The 22,162-nt window shown below is 53.2% G+C and overlaps 1 protein-coding gene across 8 annotated transcripts in view; it reads left to right on the top strand.

Annotated features, from left to right (window-relative positions):
• The first annotated feature begins 925 nt into the window (after nucleotides 1–925).
• The window catches only part of ANK1 (ankyrin 1), a 204,235-nt gene continuing 182,998 nt past the window's right edge, over nucleotides 926–22,162 (top strand). For 3 of the 8 annotated variants that reach the window (XM_047717188.1, XM_047717186.1, XM_047717181.1), the window contains exon 1: nucleotides 927–1,274. In XM_047717188.1, coding sequence (XP_047573144.1) covers nucleotides 1,149–1,274 — 126 coding nt within the window. In that variant the 5' untranslated portion in view covers nucleotides 927–1,148. Of the gene's footprint in view, nucleotides 1,275–22,162 lie in introns of all 8 variants that reach the window. The other 5 variants (XM_047717184.1, XM_047717180.1, XM_047717189.1 and 2 more) reach the window with 5 other exon arrangements.

The following is a 22,162-nucleotide window of genomic DNA, read 5'->3' as shown; positions in this document are numbered from 1 at the left end:
GGTCCTTGGTGCAAAAACCTAGTTCCACTCCCGTCAAAAGGGAACTCAAGGGAAAACTGCTCACTTCGTCTTGGACACGTTTTCAAGCTATAATTGGCAAATATGCAAATGAAAGGCCCTAAGCTCTAAGCGAAAGACGGGGGGCGGGTGGGGGGGACGGGCTCTTCCCCGGGGAGCCTTGGCACCGCGCGCGCCCCTCCGCGGGGGCCCCCGGCGGGACGACCGCGGAGGCTCGGCGCTGGCTTGTCCCAGGCAGGCCGCGGCCGCCGCGGGGGGGCGCCCCAAGGCCCGGCCCCAGCTCCGCCCTCGCCCCCGCCCCTGCCGCGCGGTCCGGACCTCCGCGCCCCGCGGTGCTGTGGCTTCCGCCGCCGCCTCCAGGCGCGCTGGTCTGCGGGGTCGCCTGGGCGCGGGGCCCGCCGCCCGCCGCAGCCTCCTCTGCCCCCCGGCGCGGCGAGGCCGCCCGCAGTAGGGTCCCCCGCGGTGCCCCCATAGCTCGGGGTAGAGTGGTCGGCTTTGTTCCCTGAGACCCGACGGCAAGGGGGCTCGTGCGTCTGGCGGCCGCGGCGGCGGCGGCACTGCAGTGGTGGAAGCCCGGCCCGCCCGCCTGCCTGTAGCCGCCGCTCGCAATGCACCAGCGCGGGCACCCAGCGCGCCCAGCCTCGTCGGGCCGGCCGGGCCCCCCGGCTGCGAGCGGCCCCTGCGCCCTCCTGCGTTAACTGCTGGAGTCCACCTCCTGCCCGGCCAGCTAGCAGCTCGCCGCTCGCCGCAGTACCAGCCGCCTCCCCGCCCCCGCCCCCCGCGCCGCCGCTGCCGCCGCCGCGGCCGCCGCAGGAGAGGGAGGGAGGGACTGAGGGAGGGAGGCGGCAGGGCCGAGCCCAGAGCCCGTCCCGGGCGCTGGTGAGCGTGCTCTGGCCGCGGCGGGAGGCGCCATCCGGGGGCCGCCGGGCAGCCGCGGCGCGCCTCTCCCTCCGAGCGTCTCGCAGGCGCCTCCCCCGCCGACCGGGTCGCATCCTTCCCGCGGTGGGTTAAGAAGCTCCCCCCTCCGCAGAGCAGAGACTCATTTTTTTTCCTCCTCGGGAGGGTGTCGCCACCTGGATTGCCAAGTGTGAGGGGTCCGGGAGGCGGGGACCGGAGCACCGTGACCCGCCATGGCTCAGGCGGCCAAACAGCTGAAGAAAATCAAAGACATCGAGGCGCAGGCCCTCCAGGAGCAGAAGGAGAAGGAGGAATCCAACAAGAAGCGGAGGAACCGCTCCCGTGACCGAAAGAAGAAGGTAAGAGGGGGACGGCGGCGACAGCCCGGTGACAGAGGCGCCCTGGAGGTGGTCGCTGGGGGAAGGGGCTCGGCGGACGTAAGAACGAGGTGGGGGCGCGGGGACCCGGGCGCCGGCGGAGTTGATGCCGCTCGAGAGTGGAGGGCGCGGGGTCGGGGAGAAGGAGGGAAGAGGCTTCGGTGTCGCGGGGCAGAGGACAGGGCAAGAGGCTGGAAGGGCAGAGCGGGCGGCCAGGAGGCTGAGGGCGAGCTGAAGCCCGCCGGCCCGGCGGCCGCGAGGACCTTTCAGCACCGTGGACAGATACCGGCAAGCCCGCCCGGCTCCGGGAGGAACTTTTTCGGCCTCCCAGCGGCCGGCGAGGGTGACGGGCTGCTCCGCTCGGGCTCGCCGCCTCTCCTGGCTTTGCAAGGAAGCTGGTTTGGGGAGCTGCGGCTCCGGGCTCCTGAGGCTGCTCTGCCCGGCGCCTCCCCCGGTGACCCACGCTCCCACAAGGAGAGCTTCGTTCCCAAGTCTCTGAACCAGGGTGTGGGGCGGGGGGGGGGCGGGGGAGGGTCTCCTGTCCTTCCTCGACCCTTCTCGAGCTCAGGAAGAGTCTTTCCTAACCCTCTGAGTCCAGCGGCAGAAAGGCATGCCCCCGGGGCATTTGGCAGCATCCTCTGTTCAGGTCACTCAAGATGAGCGACTGATGGCCAGGAGGGGAAGTTCCTTTGGAAGCCAGACATGGGTGATGTCCAGCTTGGCCCAAGGGCCTGGTCAGAGAACAGGTCTGCCTTTTTGTAGAGGAATACAAGGTATTGCCCTGCCCCCACTCCATGACCCAGACCCCTTAGAGCAGCTGTTGGTGTGTTGGGCACTTCCCTTCTGGTCTGGGGTCTCCCTACACCTTACTCAAAGCATCTCTAGAAACACCTGTGTTGAGAAACACCTCTTCGTCTGAATTATCTTTCATTATAAAGGGAGGGTGCAGTTAATTGGGTAGAAGGCTCCAGCTGAGAGGTGTTTTAGAGGCACCCCTCCTCCCCATGGAGGAAGCCAGGAGTACTTCGATGCAGTTCTGGGAAGGGGAGGTAGGGCGGAACTCGATCATCAGGAGAGCCATCTTAACCCAAAGAAGTCCGTGTGGGGCACAGCCTACAAGCTTACTCACCAGGGAATGGGACCCCTCAGGGTTCTGGGCAGAGACACTGGTCTTGATTGAGAAGGAAACGTTTTTGGTTTGGGTCCCCCCATCCCCCCACTGAAATTGTCTCACTCTGAGAAAGAAGTTTGGAGCCTTGGTTGACATCAGAGTGTGGAGAAAAGACAGCTTGTGGGTCACACTCCACTTAGCAGTTGGTCAGTGGGACCCACATCCAGCCTTTTCCTAGAGATGAGACACAGGGACAGAGATGTTCTCTGACTGTAACCGAATTAACCAGCCCACTCTAGGCTTTCCTGCACCCCTTCAAGAGCCAGCCCCTCCTCCCTCAAGGGATTTCCATGATGTGTGTGTAAATAGTAGTTTCCCAAAGGCACCACCCCTTTAGCAGGACCAAAAAAGAGGCCTTCCCCAAACCTACGGTGAATCAGAGTTTGGGCTGGTGCCACGGAGAGAATCTCAAGTCCTTCTGCTAGGGTCTGAAATACCAGAGCCCATCCTGTGAGTCAGACAGGGGGAAGTCTGATTATATCTGACAGTGCTCACCCACTTCCTTGGCATGAATGTGAACTTCTTGTTAGAAAAGCGTGCTCTCTATTTCCATTCCTGCCTATTGCCTTAGGAGCCAAGCTGATCCTCTCCCAAACTGCTCACTCAGTGTTTTTATCCCACTTCTTGCTCTGGAGCTTCTTCCTTGATGCTCCTGATACCTTAAATAATTTTTTTGAGCAATAGTCAAAACAGAACTCTCCCTTCTTCTTCTTTGGTTTCTTTCCATCCTACAAAGCTCCCTTTAATATAACTATGCATCCCAACTGCCTATAATACACATGCAGAAGAGTGGCAATCTCAATATTCTTTTTACCTCTTTGGTCTTAATCTTTACATTCTTTTTTTTTTTAAAGTTTGTGCCTTTTTTTTTTTTAAGATTTTATTTATTTATTTGACAGAGATCACAAGTAGGCAGAGAGGCAGGCAGAGAGAGAGAAAGGAGGAAGCAGGCTCCCTGCTGAGCAGAGAGCCGGATGCGGGGCTTGATCCCAGCACTCTGGGAACATGACCTGAGCTGAAGGCAGAGGCTTTAACCCACTGAGCCACCCAGGCGCCCCTAATCTTTACATTCTTATGAACTTTATGTCCATTGTGAGTGCTGGGTGAAAAGAGATTTCCCTCCCCCTGAGCGGTGTTATTTTGTTTTCTAGCTGGTTGTAGCATACTGCGTCAGTAAGCATTCAGAAATCTTCCATACGGATATTCATTATTGTATGCAGTACCCTGGGTGCTAGGACGGATACGACAGTAACAGGGAAATCTTAAGTCGAAGCGATAGCGGTGACATAAACTCTCAGAGCTGATTCTTGGGGCAAGGAGGGTATGGTATGGAGTGAGTTTCGGGGTGCTTCATTTCTATTCTGTAATGATTGTGAGGTCTCCTAGCTCCGGGCACAGTCTTGAGGGCCGCCTCAGAGACTAGAGTTAACACTTATAGCAAAACGCAAAATCACAAGAAGGTAGAGGGGTCTGGAGGGAAAGGGGAGGGAGGGCAGAGCCATGCAGAAAGAGATATTTAGAGGAGGCAGAGGAAGCTGCCGTAGGGGGTGGGGAAGCAGATGGCCAGGGTTGAAGGTTCATATGAGGTGAAGTCTAACCTGGGCCAATGAAGGAACCTTTGAAGGGAAAGATGATTAAAATCAAGCAGGTGGGGACTTTAGTGTTGGTCCCCACAGACTGGGGCTGCCGTGGAACCATCCTTGTCATCAGCACGAAGAAGGAACTTCACGGAGGCAAGCGAACATTTTATTCCAGTGAATTGGTAACTCATAGGAACATATACCCGAGCCAAGGGCACTCTGAATTTACGGAAAGGAAAGGTGTTTGTTCCGTGGGTAACCTACTTAGCGGGGACTGACTGAGCAGAACCGAATCCCTCCCCGTTTGTAGAAAGAACCGTGGTTGTAACTTCAACACTGGTTGCAGTTTTTATGGTTGATGATACTGTGTGGGCAGACGGCTTGCTAAGGGGTGCTGAGCAGTGGGGGTGGAGGCTGGTGTTGTGACGCACTGACTGACACAGATAGAAACCACCTCGACACAGGGAACTGAGCTAAAACTCTGGAGCTCTAAAGATGCCTGCATTCTTCTGGGGCTCCATTCAGTTTTCTGTTTGTGGAGCACGCATCCTTGTCAGATGCTGGATGTCAGAGCTGCAGCTTTAAAGAAGGAAAAAAAAACAACCCGGAATCCATGACATTTACTGATAAGTCCCCTGCTTCTGAAGGCTGGGATGGAAATAAATAAATGGCCAAGCGTGTGTAAAGCAGGCATTTGCATGAAGAATGAAAGCTTCCTCAGGCTGAGGACGCCTTGGGCACAGGAAGATGTGTGCTTTTTATGTTTACCCAGGGCTTGAGGTTAGGAGAGGAGGACGGGGAGGTTGGAGAGGAAGTGAGGCCCTGCATGGGAGGAGGGTCAGAATTCAGTAAAGGAGGAGAGGATGAAGGCATGAGCGAGACTGCTAGGGAGAGGAGGGCCTGGCAGCTCAGGTCTGCTTTATGGGGTTCGGTTAATCCTGCTACCTGCTGCACCTGTTAGTACCCTGGGAGGGCATTTACTGAGCTCTCCTCCTTGTGCCTGCTTCTGTCCCCCTGCCTCATCCTCTGCTTTTGGTGAGATCCTGCCCTATTCCTGGCTGTATCCCCAGTACCTGACACTTAATAGATGTGCAGTAAACGCATATGGGATGATTGGTTGAATGAGCAGATTAATATATTTGTCCCTGCTTGCTTTGATGTTGTCTTGGTCATAGGCACGGCTTCAGGTGAACAATATATACTTTGAAGGTCTTTTGGGGGCATCTGAAGAAAGTCTGGTGTTTCTTTCTCTTCTAATCATTGGCAAAGCTGTAGAGCATCCTTGGTAGGCAGTGGGACGAGCTAATTTCCTGGTGCAGTGAATTCCACCACAGGGCATGCATTTAGTTCTTACAGGGACTCTGCTACACTGAACGTCAAGTGGTTTTAGCCATTTGGAACAGCAGTGTTTGCACAGGGCCTCAAGGAGCCAAGAAGAAGAGAGCAGAGAACAAGCCAAGCGAGCCAAGGAGCGGAAAGTAGCCTTCACCTCTCTGCTGTGCAGCAGTGCCCATGGGTCTTTCCAGACCAGGCAGGGTGCCCTGGAGAGCACTCAGCCCCCCTTGCACCGTGGGACAAAGCCCCGCTCCTGGACTGTGGAGCTGTCCTTGTGTGTGATCCTGTGATTGGACTCGCACGGGAGACTTGGGCTGACCCCCATGAGTCTGGAGTGGTCGAGGCCAGGAGGGTGGTGGGGGTAGGGAGGGGGAGGGGTAAGCAAGAGTGGGAGGAAGGGAAGGAAGTGAAGCCGGAGCGTCATGGGGGCCCACGTCTCCTAATTGTAAGGGTCTCAGACGTAAACTTCTGCTGTTGTCTGCCAGTGAGTTTATCCTTTCCATCTGAGATCTGGAAGACAGGCTGGAAAGAGAATGGGGTTCAGCACTTATCTTTAAATCTAGGTCCTACTGCCACGTTACATCACGAGTATATGTCGCCGTATGAATCGATCCTTGTATATAAAGTCTCTCTTTGGCTTTTGAATAGCATAATCAAGGTGCACTGCATGTTCATTATTAAAGGTGTTAATTTATTACTTGCAAGGCTTTAAAATACACCACAACTCTGGTAGCCCTGCTTTGGCATCTCTTCTTATTTTGGGATCTCAGGACCCTCCAAAAACTGGCCATAACCTGTCCTTCTGGAGCTCTGGGAGCTACTGGCAGTGGCTGAAGTTGTGCAAACTTTCCCAGTCTGCTCTGGGTTCCTCTCCCAATCCAGTGCTTCCCGCCCTGCTGCAGGGACCATGGCGCTGGGGGCTGTTCCCCGGCTGCTCCCGTCACCCCCCAACCATTCGCTAGACCAAGAGAGTAGGGTCTTGTGACCATAGACACTACACCCTCAATGATGTCCAGCGCTCTGCAGTTTGCACATCTTTTGCTCCTCGCAGCCACTGCTCAAAGTAGGAGGGGGGCAGCCGAGAAACTCAGAGCCAGAAACACATACAGCCTCACGGCAAAGTGGACCATGCCGGGCAGCTCCATGACTTGTCTCTTCCCTTGTTCAGCCTGGCAAACTGCTGGCTCACCAGTTCTGCTTATCTCCTCTCACTATGGCTTTTTCTTAACCCCATTCTGAGGCTCCTTCCTCCTTCTTTCAACAAAAATGAGCAGACACTAGTGAACGGGACCAAGTGCCAGGCATTCCCCCTATTTGAGCTCATCCCCATACTTTGCCTCAGTAATGCCCTTGTAGAGGCAGAGCCCTTATCCACATCTTCCTCCTTTGGTGCCAGAGCCTGTCAGTCCATTCTTCAGGGAACCCTTCCTGAATGTCCCCTCCTCACCTCCATGCCCTGGTTCCTCCTCCGCCCTGTAGACCTTTGTCCTGTGGGGGGCGGGGTAGGGGCAGTGCACTCTTGTGCGGGCACACATTCTTGTTTTATCCTTTCTATTAAACTGTAAGCTCCTTGAAGCCAAAGCCTGAGTCTTCATATTTACAAATTCAATAAATATTTATGACTTGAATTGATTCAGAAGCTACATGTAACTGATTCAGATTTTCAGATTTTTTTTCTTGATCTTTCTACTTGATTTTGGAAGAGTTGGCCCTACAGAATTGGAACCAAGTAAATCTATTTTTTCCCTGAATTATTCTGCCTAAAGCAAAGTCATCAATGTTTCATTTTGGAAAAAAGCAAGTAAGCTTTGCTTGGCTCCATACCTCCATTTCCGGTTCTGGGAAAGCAGCTCAAAATCCTCTCACTCTACAGTGTGAAGGGCTAGGAGTCAGTTCTGGTGGTTCCAGCTACATGTGCGTGAATAAGCCTCTGAATTTCTCTGAGCCTCAGTTTGCTCATCTGCAAAATAGGGATGAGAATCAGATGAGTGTGCTTTGTAAACTTTAAAACTCCCCTGATATTTAAAAGGTTATCGTTAACAACATAACAATTATTAATTAAAGTATTCTTTCTAATGAATCCAATGCCAAAGCTCCTGCCTGGCCTTCTCGTCGGGGGTATGAAAGTTTGATGTGTGCCTGGGAAGGCCAGCATATTATTATTTCAGTGCTGAAATATATTTTCAGTGAGAAAAAGTTACTTTAAATCATATCTTCATTTCATTTTCAGGAAAGGAATGAATATCCTATTTTGACAAAATTTATCATTGCAGACTTAGCTCCATGGGTCCAGTTTGAAACTTTGAGGTGGGCTCTATTAAAGTCCCACATGGCGATGTAACTGTATATCAAAAGGGGAAGGTGACAGTGGTTCCTAAATTATCTGAGACTACCATCACCAGTTGAACCATGGCTGATAAATCCAGGGTGTGTAATATCAAGGTAATGGAACACACGGTGTTAGGGGCAGACCAGACCCCTCCAGGGAAACCCTGGGCATCTTCAGAGTGGACACGTAACACCTGCTCCAAGAAAGGGGAATGTGCATTATGGACACTCAAAGCTTAAGCAAAGATTTAATGGCCAGCCAATTAAAAAAGCAACAACAACTTGTTTCCTTTGCTCCCAATGTGACTGGTTGGTTGCCTTCAAAGAGCATTTCTCCATGTCTTTGATAAGGCCGTAATACATTTTCCGCTTCAGTTAGTACATTTCTGTCCATTTCAGAACATCCTTGACAATGCTATGGCAAAAGCAGGCTGCTTTGTTTATCAAAGGAGGGGTCTGTGTTTTTCAAGAGCCTGCGTGTCCTACAGGCATCGTCTCCCTGGAGCCTCACATAGTGCAGAGCGGGGCTCCAGCCCAGCCTGGCTTCCGAGCTTTATTTGTAGACCTCGGCCCAAGGCTGCCTGCTTAGTATGTGACACGCCCTCAGGACAGTCAAAGCTGTGTGAGGCACTGAGAAGGGAGACAGCACTGACGATATTTCCCCTGCCTTCCCCAGAAGGACTTGCAAATTCATGGGAAAGCTGCCAGAGGAGCAAGTGACCCAGGACAGAATGGAGGCAGGTGATCTGGGTTTAGGACGGGAGCGCTGGCATCTGGATTCCCGTTGGGACATGCATGTCCACAGGCTCCTCTGTAGGTCTCAGGAGCAGGCTTTGTGACTGTGGGAGTCTTCCCAGCTCCCTCTGTCCCTCCCCCATTTAAAACAACAGACCAAATTAAAAGAGTGGCTGAAAACTAAATCCTGGGGGTTACCTGCTCTATTTCTGGCTCTTCTGCTTCACCAAATGGCTATTTCCCCTTTATTTTGTGTGTGGGAAATTTCTCTGCCTACCAGGTAGTCAGTCAGCTTCTTGTCCATATAATTGTTTAATAATGAGTGGCTACAGAGTGCCAGCATTTCTGCCATTATCCTCTGTTCTTTCCTCCTCTCTGAGACTTTTGCTTGTTACATGGAGGAGTCCCTGGTCCCCCGGGGGTCTTGGGCCTTCATGTGAACTGCTTGCCGACAGCTGGACTTGGTGTTGGGGAGGCGGGGCCTGCTGGGAACGGGGCGGGGGGGGGGGGGGAGGGTGGCCCGGCTCTTGCCCAGAATTCTCCCATCCATCCATTGCTGGATGCCTGGGGTGTCCTCTGCTGCTCCAAAGAAGTCAAGTGGTCTAAGTACGGCCAAGGGAGCAGAGTGCGGTCAGAAAGAAGACAGGCATGGGCGGTTAGAAGGCAGCGACTGTTATTAAAGTGGAATTGGGAGAGGAGGGCATGGTGCGAGAGGAAGCACTACAGGGAAAAAGAAAGAGGTCTATGACTCCTCCACTCAGTTCTGAGATTGAAGGACAGCTCCCAGACACCCAGGTGAGACCCACGGGGAAAGAAACGGGGTAATGGGGCCAGGGGTCTCTCCACTTTGCTAGTATCAGACCAGCTGGGGGAGAGGGCTCATTAACCGCAGACCTGCCCCTCTCTATCTTCGGAGTCTGACACTGGGTGCGGGTGCGGTCAGGCACCTGCATGTCCAGCAGAACAAAGGCTTTCTGGTTTGGTCTATGCAAGCCTCACCCGAGGGGAGGTTGCTGGACACACAGGACTCTCATTCCCTGCAAGAACAGGGCAAGTAAAGGGCTGGGTTAAGCACTGTGGCCAGTCCTATGGGAGAAGTAAGCCTGGCCAGGCCCGAAGGAGGAATGGCCTGGGGAGGCGGCCCAGAGGCTTCTAGGGGTTGAGAATGGGTCTTCAGGGGGCCAGCCATTCAGCGGAGGCAAAAGCCTGTGTGGAGGGCAGGTAAGAGGGTCTGGAGGGGGCAGTGGGCTGGGAACTGTGGGCTCAACAGTGGGGACAGAGAAAGCAGGGTGAGGGAGCCCTGGAAGGGACAGCAGAGAGAGCCGAGGCACGGGTCCAGCCATGTCCAAAGGGCAGAGGCAACCTGAGGGGCTCCAGGCAGAAGTCTGAACAGTTCCCATGCCTTGCCACAGAAACTCTATGGTATGTTGAAGGCTAATCCAGCTGAGGGGCAGGCTGATTTGAGCTGGGGCAGCTCCTGGGGATGGAAAGCGTGTGGCAAATTAGCTATTTGGGTGGTAGAAAAAAACCGGTCTTTGTTGTAATAGAGTGGGTACCAGTAAGTAGTCAAGGCTGATCTTGACTTATGTTAACCTATTAGCGTGTGTGTGTGTGTGTGTGTGTGTGTGTGTGTGTATGATTAAATGTTCAAAAGACCTCATGTCTGACTTGGTGTTGGGCTAGTTAGTTGGTAATGCCTTTCATTGAGCTAGGAAAGAGGAGGGAAGAGCTTAGGAAGAAAATGATGAATCCTTTTGGGAGCACGGATTGTCAGGTAGCTTCCTGGAGCTCTCGGTTGAGAGAAGGAGAGAGCTAATAGAAAAGGTTCTTAAGTATCAGGGAGTCTGTTGGGCTGGCGGTGGAAGAGGGAGGTGTTGGTTCTAGTCTAAGTTCTCCAGCAAAGCCCTGGAGTGCACATCTTCCAAGTGATTGCTTTAACTAGGGCACATGCACATGACAAGCCCTACTAGCCTTGTGAAACTAAGAGATCTGACTGGTGGACGCTCTCGCCTGCAGGGAAGGAAAGCCCCTGGGCTTGGTTGGGGGAAGGGGAAAGGGGAGGCAGGACTGACATCCTTTCAACGAAGGACTTCAGCAACATCACCCCTATGGCAAAATGCTATCTATTCACTACAAATGATGCTTAAAAGAATTTGTCTTTAAGAATATGTTTCTAATAAAAAAGTAGGAATATGTTTAAGATGTAGTGTAATTAAAAATGCAATGTAAATGTAATTAAAAGAAAAGGCAGAGGATGCCCGGCTTGTCAGAAAGGAGAGCCAGCCTTCTCTGCCTCCGTGTCTGGAGGTGAAGGCTGGAATTTACAGATGACGTCACACCCCCCAATAAAGAATTCCAAGGTGGTGTGGACTAGAGCCAAGTAGGTAACAGAATGTACTGGCTCAGAACGGAGCTGGAGTGTGGTCCCAAAAGTCTGGGCTGTTGGGTCTTGGCATGTGAAGCCATCCCTTGTAAACCAACTTGAAAATGTGTATGTGTTGGGTCTAATCCTCCATTCGGCAGCCAGAGTGATCTTCCAAAAATGCAAATCAGATTTCGACACTCCCTCCTTTAAATCCTTCCGTGGCTTCCTAATTGCCCTTAGAATATAGTCCAGGCTCATTACTCTGGGCTCCTTGGAACCCCCACCCCTGCCTGCCACCAGTCTAGCCCATAACTGCCTTTCCCATTTCGTCTCCTTTCTGCATGCTGCGCTCAGCTGGACTCGGAGCTTCTTCTGGTACTTAGGGTATGTGTGCTTTCTCTGCCTTTAGATCTTGCTGTCTGTTGAGTCTCTTTTTTTTTTTTTTTTTTTTTTTAAAGTAAGCGCTGCACCCAATGTAGGGCTTGAACTCATGACCCCAGGATCAAGAATCACAGGCTCTACCCCCTGAGCCAGCCGGGCACAGAGGCTGGCTGAGTCTTTTGCTCACACACGAATGCCAGCTCGTCTGTCAGAAATCAGTGTGAACATTGCCTCCCAAGTGCTAGACGAGGTTAGGTTACCTGCCCCATATGACTCCAGTATGCTCCCTTTGCAAGGTGACCAGGAAATTTGAAGGACTTCAGGACGCATTGGGGAGTCATGTTTGATTGTGATGTCAATGCAGCAATAAAGAGATACGAGCCTTGCAGGGACTTGGATTCAGATGGTCATGTGTTGGTGTCCTGGCTCTGATGTTTTCGAGCTGGGGACTTTGGGCAAGTTGCTAATTAACCCCCTTGAGTATACACGTGGGGGTGGGTGGCAGAGAGAACTCTGTCTGCACTTAGGCCACCAAATAGACCAATAAATGAAGATTTTTAATTGGACCACTGGCCTTCTCCTCTTTGACTCTGAATACAACTTAAAAGGTGAAAGTCTGGGGGCACTGGGGTGGCTCAGTTGGTTCGGCGTCTGATTCCTGATTTCAGCTCAAGTCGTGATCTTGGGGTGGGTAGATCCAGTCCTGTGCTGGGCTCTGCTCTCAGCATGCAGCCTGCTTAAGGTTCTCTCTCTCCCTCTGCCCTTCCCTCTGTTCTGTTCTCTCTCTCTCAAATAAATAAATCTTGAAAAAAAAAAGTGAAAGTTCTTAAATGAATTAGGAAAGACAGTGGAGAAACGTGAACCTGATCTAAAACTCCAAAGTGAAGAATCGGAAACAGCTCAGGTCAGAAAAGCTTCAAAGTCTGGAGTGTCCATAGAGTTGTATTGCATTTCTGGAGGTTTGAGACTCTCCTCTGGCACAGAGATTTGGCAAATTCCTCTGAATGCCATTTGGAAAGAGCTGCTTTGGTCTCAGCCACTCTGGAAACCAGAACGCTGCCCTGTTGGTCTTAGGCTTGGGGGTGCTGGTGGGCAGGGCAGCCCCGTTGCTTGCCTTGCCCTGCCTGGGGATGCCATGGGCTGGCCCGTGTGTGGCCGAGTCAGCCCACGAGCCTCCTCTGCTTGGGGACAGCTGCAGCGCCCATGGAGGGGACCCCGTGCTGGCTACCGATGTTGAGCAATGTGTTTGGGACCAGGTTGCTCTTGCAGGCTTCTTGAGCAGACGGGCTTCGCTATCTGCTTAGGTAAAGCAGACTGCGATCAAGGTCTTCCAACAATGTCTTCTACCCTCTCACAGGCGCCTCAGCCCTTTGGCCTCGTTCTTGAGCAGACCTGCGCTGGGGGGACATCTGGACTACAAGCCGTGTGGATGAACCTTGACACTCACTCCACGTGGGCAGCATCTCACGCCCGACAGGACCTAGAAAGGGAAAACGTTATGATTCTGTCCCAGGGTGAAGCCGTACCATCATCGGTGGGCAGAACATTTAGGATGTTGCCTGTGAATCCACCTTTCTCTGCCCCCGACTGCATCTCTGCTGCTCTTGCCCACGTATCATTCCTGCAATAAGGTCCTTTAAGGTTTGCCTTTCCCATCCGCTCTTGACTTAAGAGCCAGAGTCATGCTTTTACAAACACTGTGGGATAGGCGTCCCTTTCCTTCACAAAGACCTTTTGGTACTTCCCGTCCCCTTAGGATAAAGTCAGACTCTGTCCCATAGCTCCTGAGGCTGTTCGTGGTCTGCCTGCCATGGGGGTCTTATCCCTCATCACCCCCCATACGGTGCTCCCAGCCCTGCACCTTCACACGCCGGGTCTGCTCTGGAACTCAGCCTACTCCCTACTCTCTCTTAAAGCCCAGCTTCGCTTCCTCCCTCTGAATCTGGGTCAGAGATGTGATAGGAGGGGTGCCAGCCCTGAGGGGAGGCTGGGAAGGTGGCATCCAGGATCCCTTCCCACTCAGTCACTATATATGGGTCCGGGGAGTTTCCCAAGGCTTTTAAAGCTAATGGCACTTTCAGCTAAGTCCCAGGACAACAGAGGATTATGGACCCAGTCAGGAAATGAAATCATTCCCTGGCAATTAATGGAGCCTCTCCTGGGACGCCTGGGTGGCACAGTCAGTTGAGCCTGCGACTCTTGGTTTTGGCTCAGGTCATGATCACAGGGTCGTGAGATTGAGCCCCGTGTTGGTCTCCAAACTCAGCATGGGGTCTGCTTAAGACTCTTTCCCTCTGTCCCTCCCCCCTCGAATGAATGAATGAATGAATGAATGAATAATGATGGAGCCTCTCCTTCCTTCCATACCACCCCTCTGATTCACAAGCATTGACTTCTTATGGTTGTGGATGAAAAGAATACACCTTGGCATTAAGAGAGCTGCGACCTGTTTCTTTCCACTCTCTTGTGTACCTTTGCATGCTCCTTTGAGCCTCAGTTTCCCTTCCTCTAAAGTAAGAGGATTGGTTTAGAGGGCTTCTGGGGGGTACCTGTAATTCTGAGATTCTGCAAATTTACAAGGCCATGGGACAAAATGGTTCCTAGATGCCAGCCGGCTTATCAGGTGTGCTGGCAAAATCTGGGGTGGGGAGGGGGACTGTCTGGTGGTCCAGCTGGATACCAGATTGCAGGGTATAGGAGTGTTAGCAAAAGTGTGAAGGGCCACTCAATGTAGGGTTCTGGTTCAGCTGGTTGAAACTCACCCCATCCTGTCTGTTATTCCCATGACACTGCTGCTCCCGCGGGCAGGTCAAGGAGAGAAGGTTGGCATGGGAGCATGGGAGCCTCTTGGGCTCTTAGAAGGTCACCATGCTCAAGGTGAACAGATCCGGTCCTTGGGGTGTATGCTTTTGGAAAGCCTGTATAATCAGACTCCCCTGTGACTCTATAAACCTTCTGCTGAGGCCGGTGAGGTACTTCCTTCTATGTTTGCAGCAAAGCATAACCTCTGGGAGGGCAGAGAGTACCTGCGGCAGGTGAATGGAGAATTCGGGAGGCGGAGAGCCTTCTATTTTCAGTGCAAGGTGACTGGATTTCTCACACGCTGAGTTGCTTTCAAGGTCATGAGCAAAGTGAGCCTCCTCCCTCCCTCCCCCAGCCCCAGCTTGGGGGAGCCAGGAGGTGGAGCTTGGGGGAGCCCTTGGAGCTTGGGGGAGCCCAGGAGGCCCTGCCTCCAATGGGGGAGGGGGCTCGAGCAGCCCTGGCTGCCTGCGTTTTCCTGGAAAGCAGACTCGGGCAAACCCATGGCCCAAAGAACAGGCAATTTGCTGTTGGATACACAATGTGGTTCGCCAGACAATCATGGCTTTTTAGAGAATCCCTTTTAGAGAGGAATTGCATATTTTTGGAAAATCCCAGCTTCATCACTGACTGAGTTACCAGGAGTCAGTATTATCGAAAGAGGTCAGTACTCCAGTTCCGCCTCAGCTGAAGGTCTTTCCTGATTCCGGTTGCCCCCCTTCTCCCTTGGGAGAAGCAGAAAGCTGCTTTCCCATTTCACACCGGCTATGGGATTTGGAAACCTTCACCTTCTGGCCTCTGGGGGTGTTCTGAGGATCAAAGGTAATGAAAGTAAGTGCCCCAGGAGGATGTGGGGCATGTAAGCACTAACACAGAGCCCAGGGCGTGGTGAGAACCCTAACCTTGACTCAGAGATAAAATACCGCCCCACCCCCGCTGCCCTCCGCCATCCTCCAGAGCATGTGTGATAAGAAGGCGTGTGTTCCCTAGAACAGAGCGAATCCCGCCGATATGGGTCTAGCGATGGAGACATAGACGTGGGGTAGACAGATGTGGGGATGGAGACGCAGGTGTCGATACGGACCGTATCTGTGGATGCAGAGAGAGACCCAGGGATACAGTCAGACAGACACACAAGGCAGTGTGTGACCAGTACCAGAGAAGGGGACCAGGAGGAACCAAGGATGCTGGTGCTGACTCTGCCCCTCAGGAAGTGGCTGGGGGACCTTGGGAAAATCATTTCACCTCTCTGGGCCTCTGTTTTCTCACCTGTTGAACAGAGGGCCCGGAGTGGGCCGGTTGATAGAGCAGCCTGGAAGAGACCTTGGAGATCTCATACCCCATCCCTTCCTGGGGTTGGCGGGGGGGGTGTGAGTGGGGAGGGACTGTCCTTCAGAGAAAGGCAATGAAGTGCCCAGATCACGCAGCTGTCTCTACTGGCCAAGCGAATCCCAGAACCAGCTCTCTAGGCTACAGCTTCTGTGCTCTGGTGAGGAATTGCAGGCTGTGATTCTTTGAGCACATGGTGGGGGGAACTCAGAGAAAGAAGGGGGTATGGGGGTTCTTCTGTCCTGGGGAGAAACAGCCACACTGCGTGAAGGCAGCATAGCAAGAACATGCCGAAATCAGCCGTTTACGCACTGCGGGCAGAGGGGCTGCAGGGAACTACCGGCACCTCCACCAGGAGGCTGCAGGGAGCCTAAGTCCTCGCTGGGTCTGATGGAAGGAGATGCGCCCTGGAAAGATGATTCCAAACTGGTCCTCGTCCCACTGCCCTAATTAACTCTCTTTGGTGCCACGTGCGGTCCTGGGTATGTTCAGGGCCTGATGCGCTGCCAGCCATGGCCTGGTGTGGGCACTTAATCTGTTCCGCGCTTCCCTGGCCTTCGAGACGCATTCATCAGTTATGACCTGATCACTCTACGGATGGGACCTGAGGCCTGGATGCAGGGGTTGACCTCCCCCAGGCTCCGGGCTGAGCAGGGCCTGAGCCTGGCTCTTCTGGGTACTATTTGGAGGCAAAGTCTTGTCCCTTGAGTCTGCCTGCCTGTTTGTCTGTCTGTCTACCCATCTATCTACCTTGGTTACCTGCTATTATGTGTCTTAGATACCTACTATCTCACTGTGCTGCTTTCTTGAGGAAAGAGGGCATGAGAAGAGCTCCCTTGCAGGTAGGCTGCACTCTTCATACTTGGCCCAAGTCTTCTTTCAGCTTCATGCCCTTCCCTCCTTTTCCTCCTCCTCTTTATCTTCTGTAAATAACAGGCTGGTCATTTCCTGCATGCTGCCGTGTCCACCAGACCTTGTTCATGCCGGCAGTGCTATCCACCGTGTCTGAAACCCTTCTCCTCTTGGCTATAAAATGACTGTTCATCTTCCAGATCCAGAAAAAAATACCGCCCCTTCCAGGAAGCCTTCCCAGAGTCTCTGTTGCAGGCATTCGCCTCTGTCCCTGTGGCATAAAGGCAGCCACAGACAGTACACAAATGAACGAGCAGGGCTGTATTCCAGTATGACTTTACTGAGGGGCACTGAAACTTGAATGGTGTTTATTTTCACGTGTTACAAAATGTTATTCTTCCCCACCCCTCAACCCCACCACTTAAAAATGTAAAAATCATTCTTCGCTTGTGGGGGCTGGGTCTGACCCTTGGGTACTGCCTGCGTTCCTGGGATTAAATGCTTCTTTTTCTTGTTGGTCTGTGCACAGTGCTGTAGCTGGTCTTCTCTGCCTTTCCAGAACCGGTGGGTTGATTGAATGAACCTGGTGATGTTCACTCAGCAGAGACCCATGGAATAACAATCCTTAACGTCTTAAACAACTCTTGGAGCAAGGGAGGCCAATCAGGCATCACTTTTCCTATTTCATGGGCAGGACAACTGAGGCCGTGGGACCCCGGGCCCCGGGAGAGCCCCGGGGCTCCTGCTTCCTACTCGGGCTGGGCTGTCACGGTGTCTCTGGTCCTAGAGGGGCTGCTGTGACTGCTGAGCCCTGCTGCGTGGCTGAGCGCACCTCCGAGGAACCAGGCCAGCGGAATGCACCGCATTCTGGGTGCTGGATACAGTGGAAAGCAGCCAGGAGCCTGTCCTTCGGCTGTGAAGTGGAAACAGTCTGGTGCCTGCCTGGGGAAGAGGCCTGTGTCGAAGTGGTTTGGTTGCCTTCCTGCCTCTCTCTCTGGTGCTGAGCTCCTACAAGGGGAGGCAGCGGTGTCTGTTCTGGTGAGGGGGAATTGTTACACGGAGCTAAAATTAGATGTTTTGTTTGAATTATGTTAATCTGGTTTAATTGCTGGGGAATGTCACTGTTCTTCAGAAATCAAGCAATCTGCCTGTTTTGGGGAACACTGAGGCTCCTTCGCGTGCTGCAGGACCTCCCCATCCCCGCACCTCCAACTTCCTGAGCTCACCGGCGGCTCCTAACAGACCTAGCAGGGCAGCAGCCAAGAGGATGTGATCCCATGATCCCCGTCGTTCTGGACAAGGAAGCTGAGTCTCGCGGGGGGATGGTTCCATTCCCCAGTCCACACCAGGTCACAGCAGATCACACAGGTCTGATTTCCAGGCATTTTCCGTTCTACTGGTGCTAGGGCTTAAAACTTTGTCCCCTACCGCGTTGTTGAGGCTGGCTTCTTTATGTGCAGACGACTAGTGCAGTGGCTCTCGCGGCAGCTCGTAGAAGGGACTTATGCTCACCTTAGCGCTCTGCTGTGACCATTTTGAAGTTGTTCGTCATTTTATCTGGGCATCTGGGTGGCTCAGTTGGTTAAGCATCTGACTCTTGGTTTCAGCTCAGATCATGATCTCAGGGTCATGGGATGGAGCCCCATGTCAGGCTCCATGCTCAGCGGGGAGTTTGCTGAAGATTCTGTCTCTCCCTTTCTCTCTGCTTCTCCCCCTGCTCATGCTCTTTAAATGAATGAATGAATGAAATCTTTTTAAAAAATTTCATCATTTTTTTACACTGCATTTTCATTTTGCACTGGGCTATGCAAATTATGTAGCCAGGCCTGGCCATGAGATTGTCTTCGTGGGCTAGCCCTTGGACTTTTCCATTTAATTAGCCATGAGTATGAGTTGATCTTGGCCATGGCAGCTGAGATATCCAGAGGTGCTTCTTTTTATTAATAACTGCCCCCAAACCTGTCTGAAGGTGAGATTCCACGTGGCCTGTGCTGAGAAGGCCAGTGGGTCAGCCTTCAACTCCTCTTCCTTTCAGTCTTTGTCTCTGGGCTGTGGGGCGGGAGTGTGTCCAGGTGCTGGTAGGGGACGGTTCTCACACCAGAGGCGAGTTTGGAGGTGTGAGAATTGTTCCTCCCCCGTTTGTGGCTGGAGCACCACCCAGTCTTTGGGTACCATCTCCCCAGGAGGATTAAGAATTCAGAGCCTCGGGGCACCTGGGTGGCTCAGTGGGTTAAGCCTCTGCCTTCGGCTCAGGTCATGATCTCAGGGTCCTGGGATCGAGCCCCACATCAGGCTCCCTGCTCAGTGGGGAGCCTACTTCTTACCCCCGCCCCCTGTCTGCTACCTACTTGTGATCTCTCTCTCTCTCTCTGTCAAATAAATAAAAAAAAAATCTTAAAAAAAAAAAAAAAGGAATTCAGAGCCTCTCCTACTCCTCAGGTCTGGTGCACACTAAATTCTCTATTAGTTTCTGTCATTGCTGCAGACGGCATTCGGGGTTATTTCCTAGGTCTCATGATGTGTCTGAGAGTCGTGGGGGTCTGGTAGTGCTGTTGGACTCTGCACCTTCCAGAACTGCTGGTTTATGTGCTTTCTGCGGGCCGCGTCTACCAGGAGCAATGATATCCGTGGGCACTGACTGCCGGCTGGCTGTGGGGCTGGGTGCCCAGGCTTGCCGCTCTCTGCCCTCTCCCTCCTGTGGCTGTGGCAACTGGGCTCACCTGTGCTCTGTCCCTCAGACACACCTAACTTGTCCCATGTGGGTCCCTCGCATTTTAAGTTTTCTTTGTCTTCACTGTTCTCTCCAGAGCTGGCTGGCTCCTTTTCATCTGTCTCAGCTCACCCTTTGCCCACATAACCCCACACTCGGCGGTGCGCCCGCCCACTCTGTCACCTCCTCCTGTTTGTCTTCATCATTGGGAATAATCCTATTTCTGGTTTACTACCTCTCTCCCCTACGTCTGCATTAAAAAATAAATTCTATGAGAACAGGGACCTTGTCTGTTTCATTCTCTACTCTATTTCCAGCAAGTAGAAGAATCCATGGCATACAGTAGGTGCTCAATGAGTGTATATTGGACAATATAACGAATCACCACTCTTGTAGGTCAGGCACCAGTAGCCTCATGGGAAGGATGGGGAGATTGAGACCCTAGAGTAATTCAGTGACTTGCCCAAAGTCTCCCAGTTTAGCAAGGAGGGCTTTTGCCCGCTCTGCAGCCGAGACGAGCCACCAGGAGCCAACTGTGACCCGACTGCCGGCCCCAGCCTGGTGTTCACTGAGCAGGAGGGCATGTGTGTGCTTCTAAAGCCAGCCCACCGATGCCCGCTGACTCTCTTCCTGGGGTCCTTCTGTGACAGCATGGAAGTTTCATCTGATAGTTTGGTTTTAAAAAATCGGACACAGAAATGATTTTGATTTGCAAAATTTTAAACGTGAGTCTTTCCATTAAATCAGGTTTAGTTTTACATTGATCAAATGGCCTCTATTGAAAAGAAAAAAAAAAACCATGAAACCTGCTGAACCTCCGTGGATCATTCCTTGTAAACAGGAGACAGCCTGTTGCACAGCTACTGGGAAGGGTCAAACCTGGTGCAGAAACGTGAGGGATTACCACTGCCCAACAGAAAGGCTGTCTTCGTGCCTTCGTAAAAATCATTCAGTCCAGTGAGGCTCGGGTAAGGGAACTTGACAGGCTTCCTTTCGGCATTCTTCAGCTTGAGGTTGAAAGTCAAACCTTTTCGTGGTGTAAAGGCAAGTGTAGAGGTTTCTGCGTTAGGCCTTGGCGCAGATCTGAGCCTCAGTTTTCTGACCTGTAAGATAGGCGTCAGTCCCTCCTCGACATCTCTGTGTGGCAGCGAGCTTGAAAGGAAATCTTAAATGCGCCCCTTCCTCACAGGCAGGCTCAAGGGCAGTCCCTTGCCTGGGTGGGGTTGGGACCGTGGGCACGGCAGGTGGCACTTTAGACAGAAATGCCCTGTGATGAGGACGGCTGGGGAGGAAGGGGAGGAAGGAGGTGGTTGGGTAGGGGCCTTGTCCCTGCTTTGGAGGGCTCTGGGCAGCACCATTGGGGGCCCCCTGGCAGGCAGGCCTCCCTGCCAGACAGCACCCCACCCACCGCTTGCAAGTGAGATCAGAATCCAGAATCTTCCCAGGGGCCCGCAGACACTCCAGGCCCAGTGGCCAGGCTGGGGCAGGCAGGTCTGTTGCAGCCGTCCTTGGGGAAGATCTCTTCTGCTGTGGCCAGAGGGGAGGGAGGCTCCTGCCAGGGCAGGAAGAACCCCCAAAGGTGTGAGGCTCCCTTTGGAGGGAGAATGCGCTTGTGTGCCTGGGCTAGATCTGAGCGTGCATCCCCTGAGGGGGAGCTTTGAGGAAAGAAGGTCCCGGAGGTGTGCTTGGGCCTCGCTTCTCTTGCCTGGCTGCCTCCCAGCCTCTGACAGTTGCAACATCATGTCATCTAAAAGCACAACAGAAAGAGCAAAGAGGACTGTTGCTATCCCTCTGAGGGAAAGGACACCCCCCGAGCTGGTGACGTGTGGGAATCCATCCTGGCCATGGAAAGTGTGCACTTTCTGACCCGAGACCGCGGAACCCACCTGCTTCGGCAATGAGTGTAGTTGTGGAAGACCTGGCCCAGCCAGGTGACCAAAATGGCTGAGTGGTCCTTGGGAGGAGCTGGGACTTTGGAGTTGGGTGGGTCTGGGGTCCAGTCAAGGCTCCATCTGGTCAAATCCCTTGTAGCTTTTCTCTTCTCACCTTCTTGGTTCTCTGGTGTCAGCATGGAGGCTGACATAGTGTGGAGAGACCAGCAGCCTCTCTCTCAAGGACTTCCGGGTGCCCAAGGAAGAGGACCCCTGTCTTCATCCATGGGGACCTTTCTGTACATCAATCATTCCCTCGCTCTTAGCTGGAGGCCTGGGACGGCTGATGCCATGTGCCAGGGGGCTGCAGGACCCCAGCTTCCGGGCAGCCATGGTCTGGAGAATCAGGAGAGGAGGGCTTGGCATTAAAGACAGGGGAGAGAAGAGGCAGGAAGAGAGGAACCTGGTGTGTGTGTGTGTCTCTCTCTCTCTCTTTCACACACACACACACACACACACACACACACCCCGTCCTTCCTCCCATCTGCCATCCTAGGCTCTGTAAACAGACACAACTAGATCGTCCTGAGGGCCCACCACAGGGATGAAGGTGGCCCCCTCTCTGGACCACCATGGACTCCCGCCAGCATGTCCTGAGCATGTCAGAGCTGTGACGAAGCTTTTCATCTCATAGACTTACGTGGCTCAAGTGCCCCCCAGAGGGTCTGTGACACTGGAAAAATGGGGAATTTAAAGGCAGGAAGCTGTGACCGGGAAGGAAAGCAAAGGGAGTTGAGGCTGGAACCAGAAAGTGAAATTCTTTTTTTTTTTTTTGCTGGGGCTGAAGAGTGGGGCAGTTTAGACAGAGGTATTCTAGGACCTTCTCTGTTTATAGGCCAGTGAGGGGCCGATAAAGACATTTGTTATCCCCGCCTTGGAGGCCTGCTTGGAGACACGGGGAAAGGCCGCCTGCAGCCCCCTCTCGGGGACAGTCTGGGAGAGACATGGGCTCAGCCCGCTCCACCCAGACCGACCCGGGGGCGCTGCCCGAAGCTGCCGAACTTTGGGAGACTCTTCCTTTGCCAGACCGTTCTTACCCTAGCTCGCTGACCTTTTCCTGGGCCCAGGGCAACCCTTTGAATTAAATTTAATTCAGGAGAAACAAATGGTGATGGCTTGAGCAAAAACAAGACCCGAAAGGGGCCTTTCCAAGTGTCTGGTCCTCGATGTGTGCCAGTGGGCATCAGGTGCCCCGTCTCTGCAGGAGCAGCGGTTTGCTGAGGGGGCTCCCTGGACAGTTCTGGGTGCAACTACCAGGACAAGTCCTCCCCACCCCCTGCCCCACCCCGCGTGCAGCTGCCCTACGGCTTCCCCAAGAGATGTCCCCAAACCTGGGTTTTTCAAGGCCCCACCT

Source organism: Lutra lutra, chromosome 2 (genome assembly GCF_902655055.1).
Source record: "Lutra lutra chromosome 2, mLutLut1.2, whole genome shotgun sequence".
In the NCBI taxonomy this organism is placed as follows: domain Eukaryota; kingdom Metazoa; phylum Chordata; class Mammalia; order Carnivora; family Mustelidae; genus Lutra; species Lutra lutra.
Note: the sequence above shows the minus strand (reverse complement) of the source record. Positions and strands in the feature narration are given on the sequence as shown.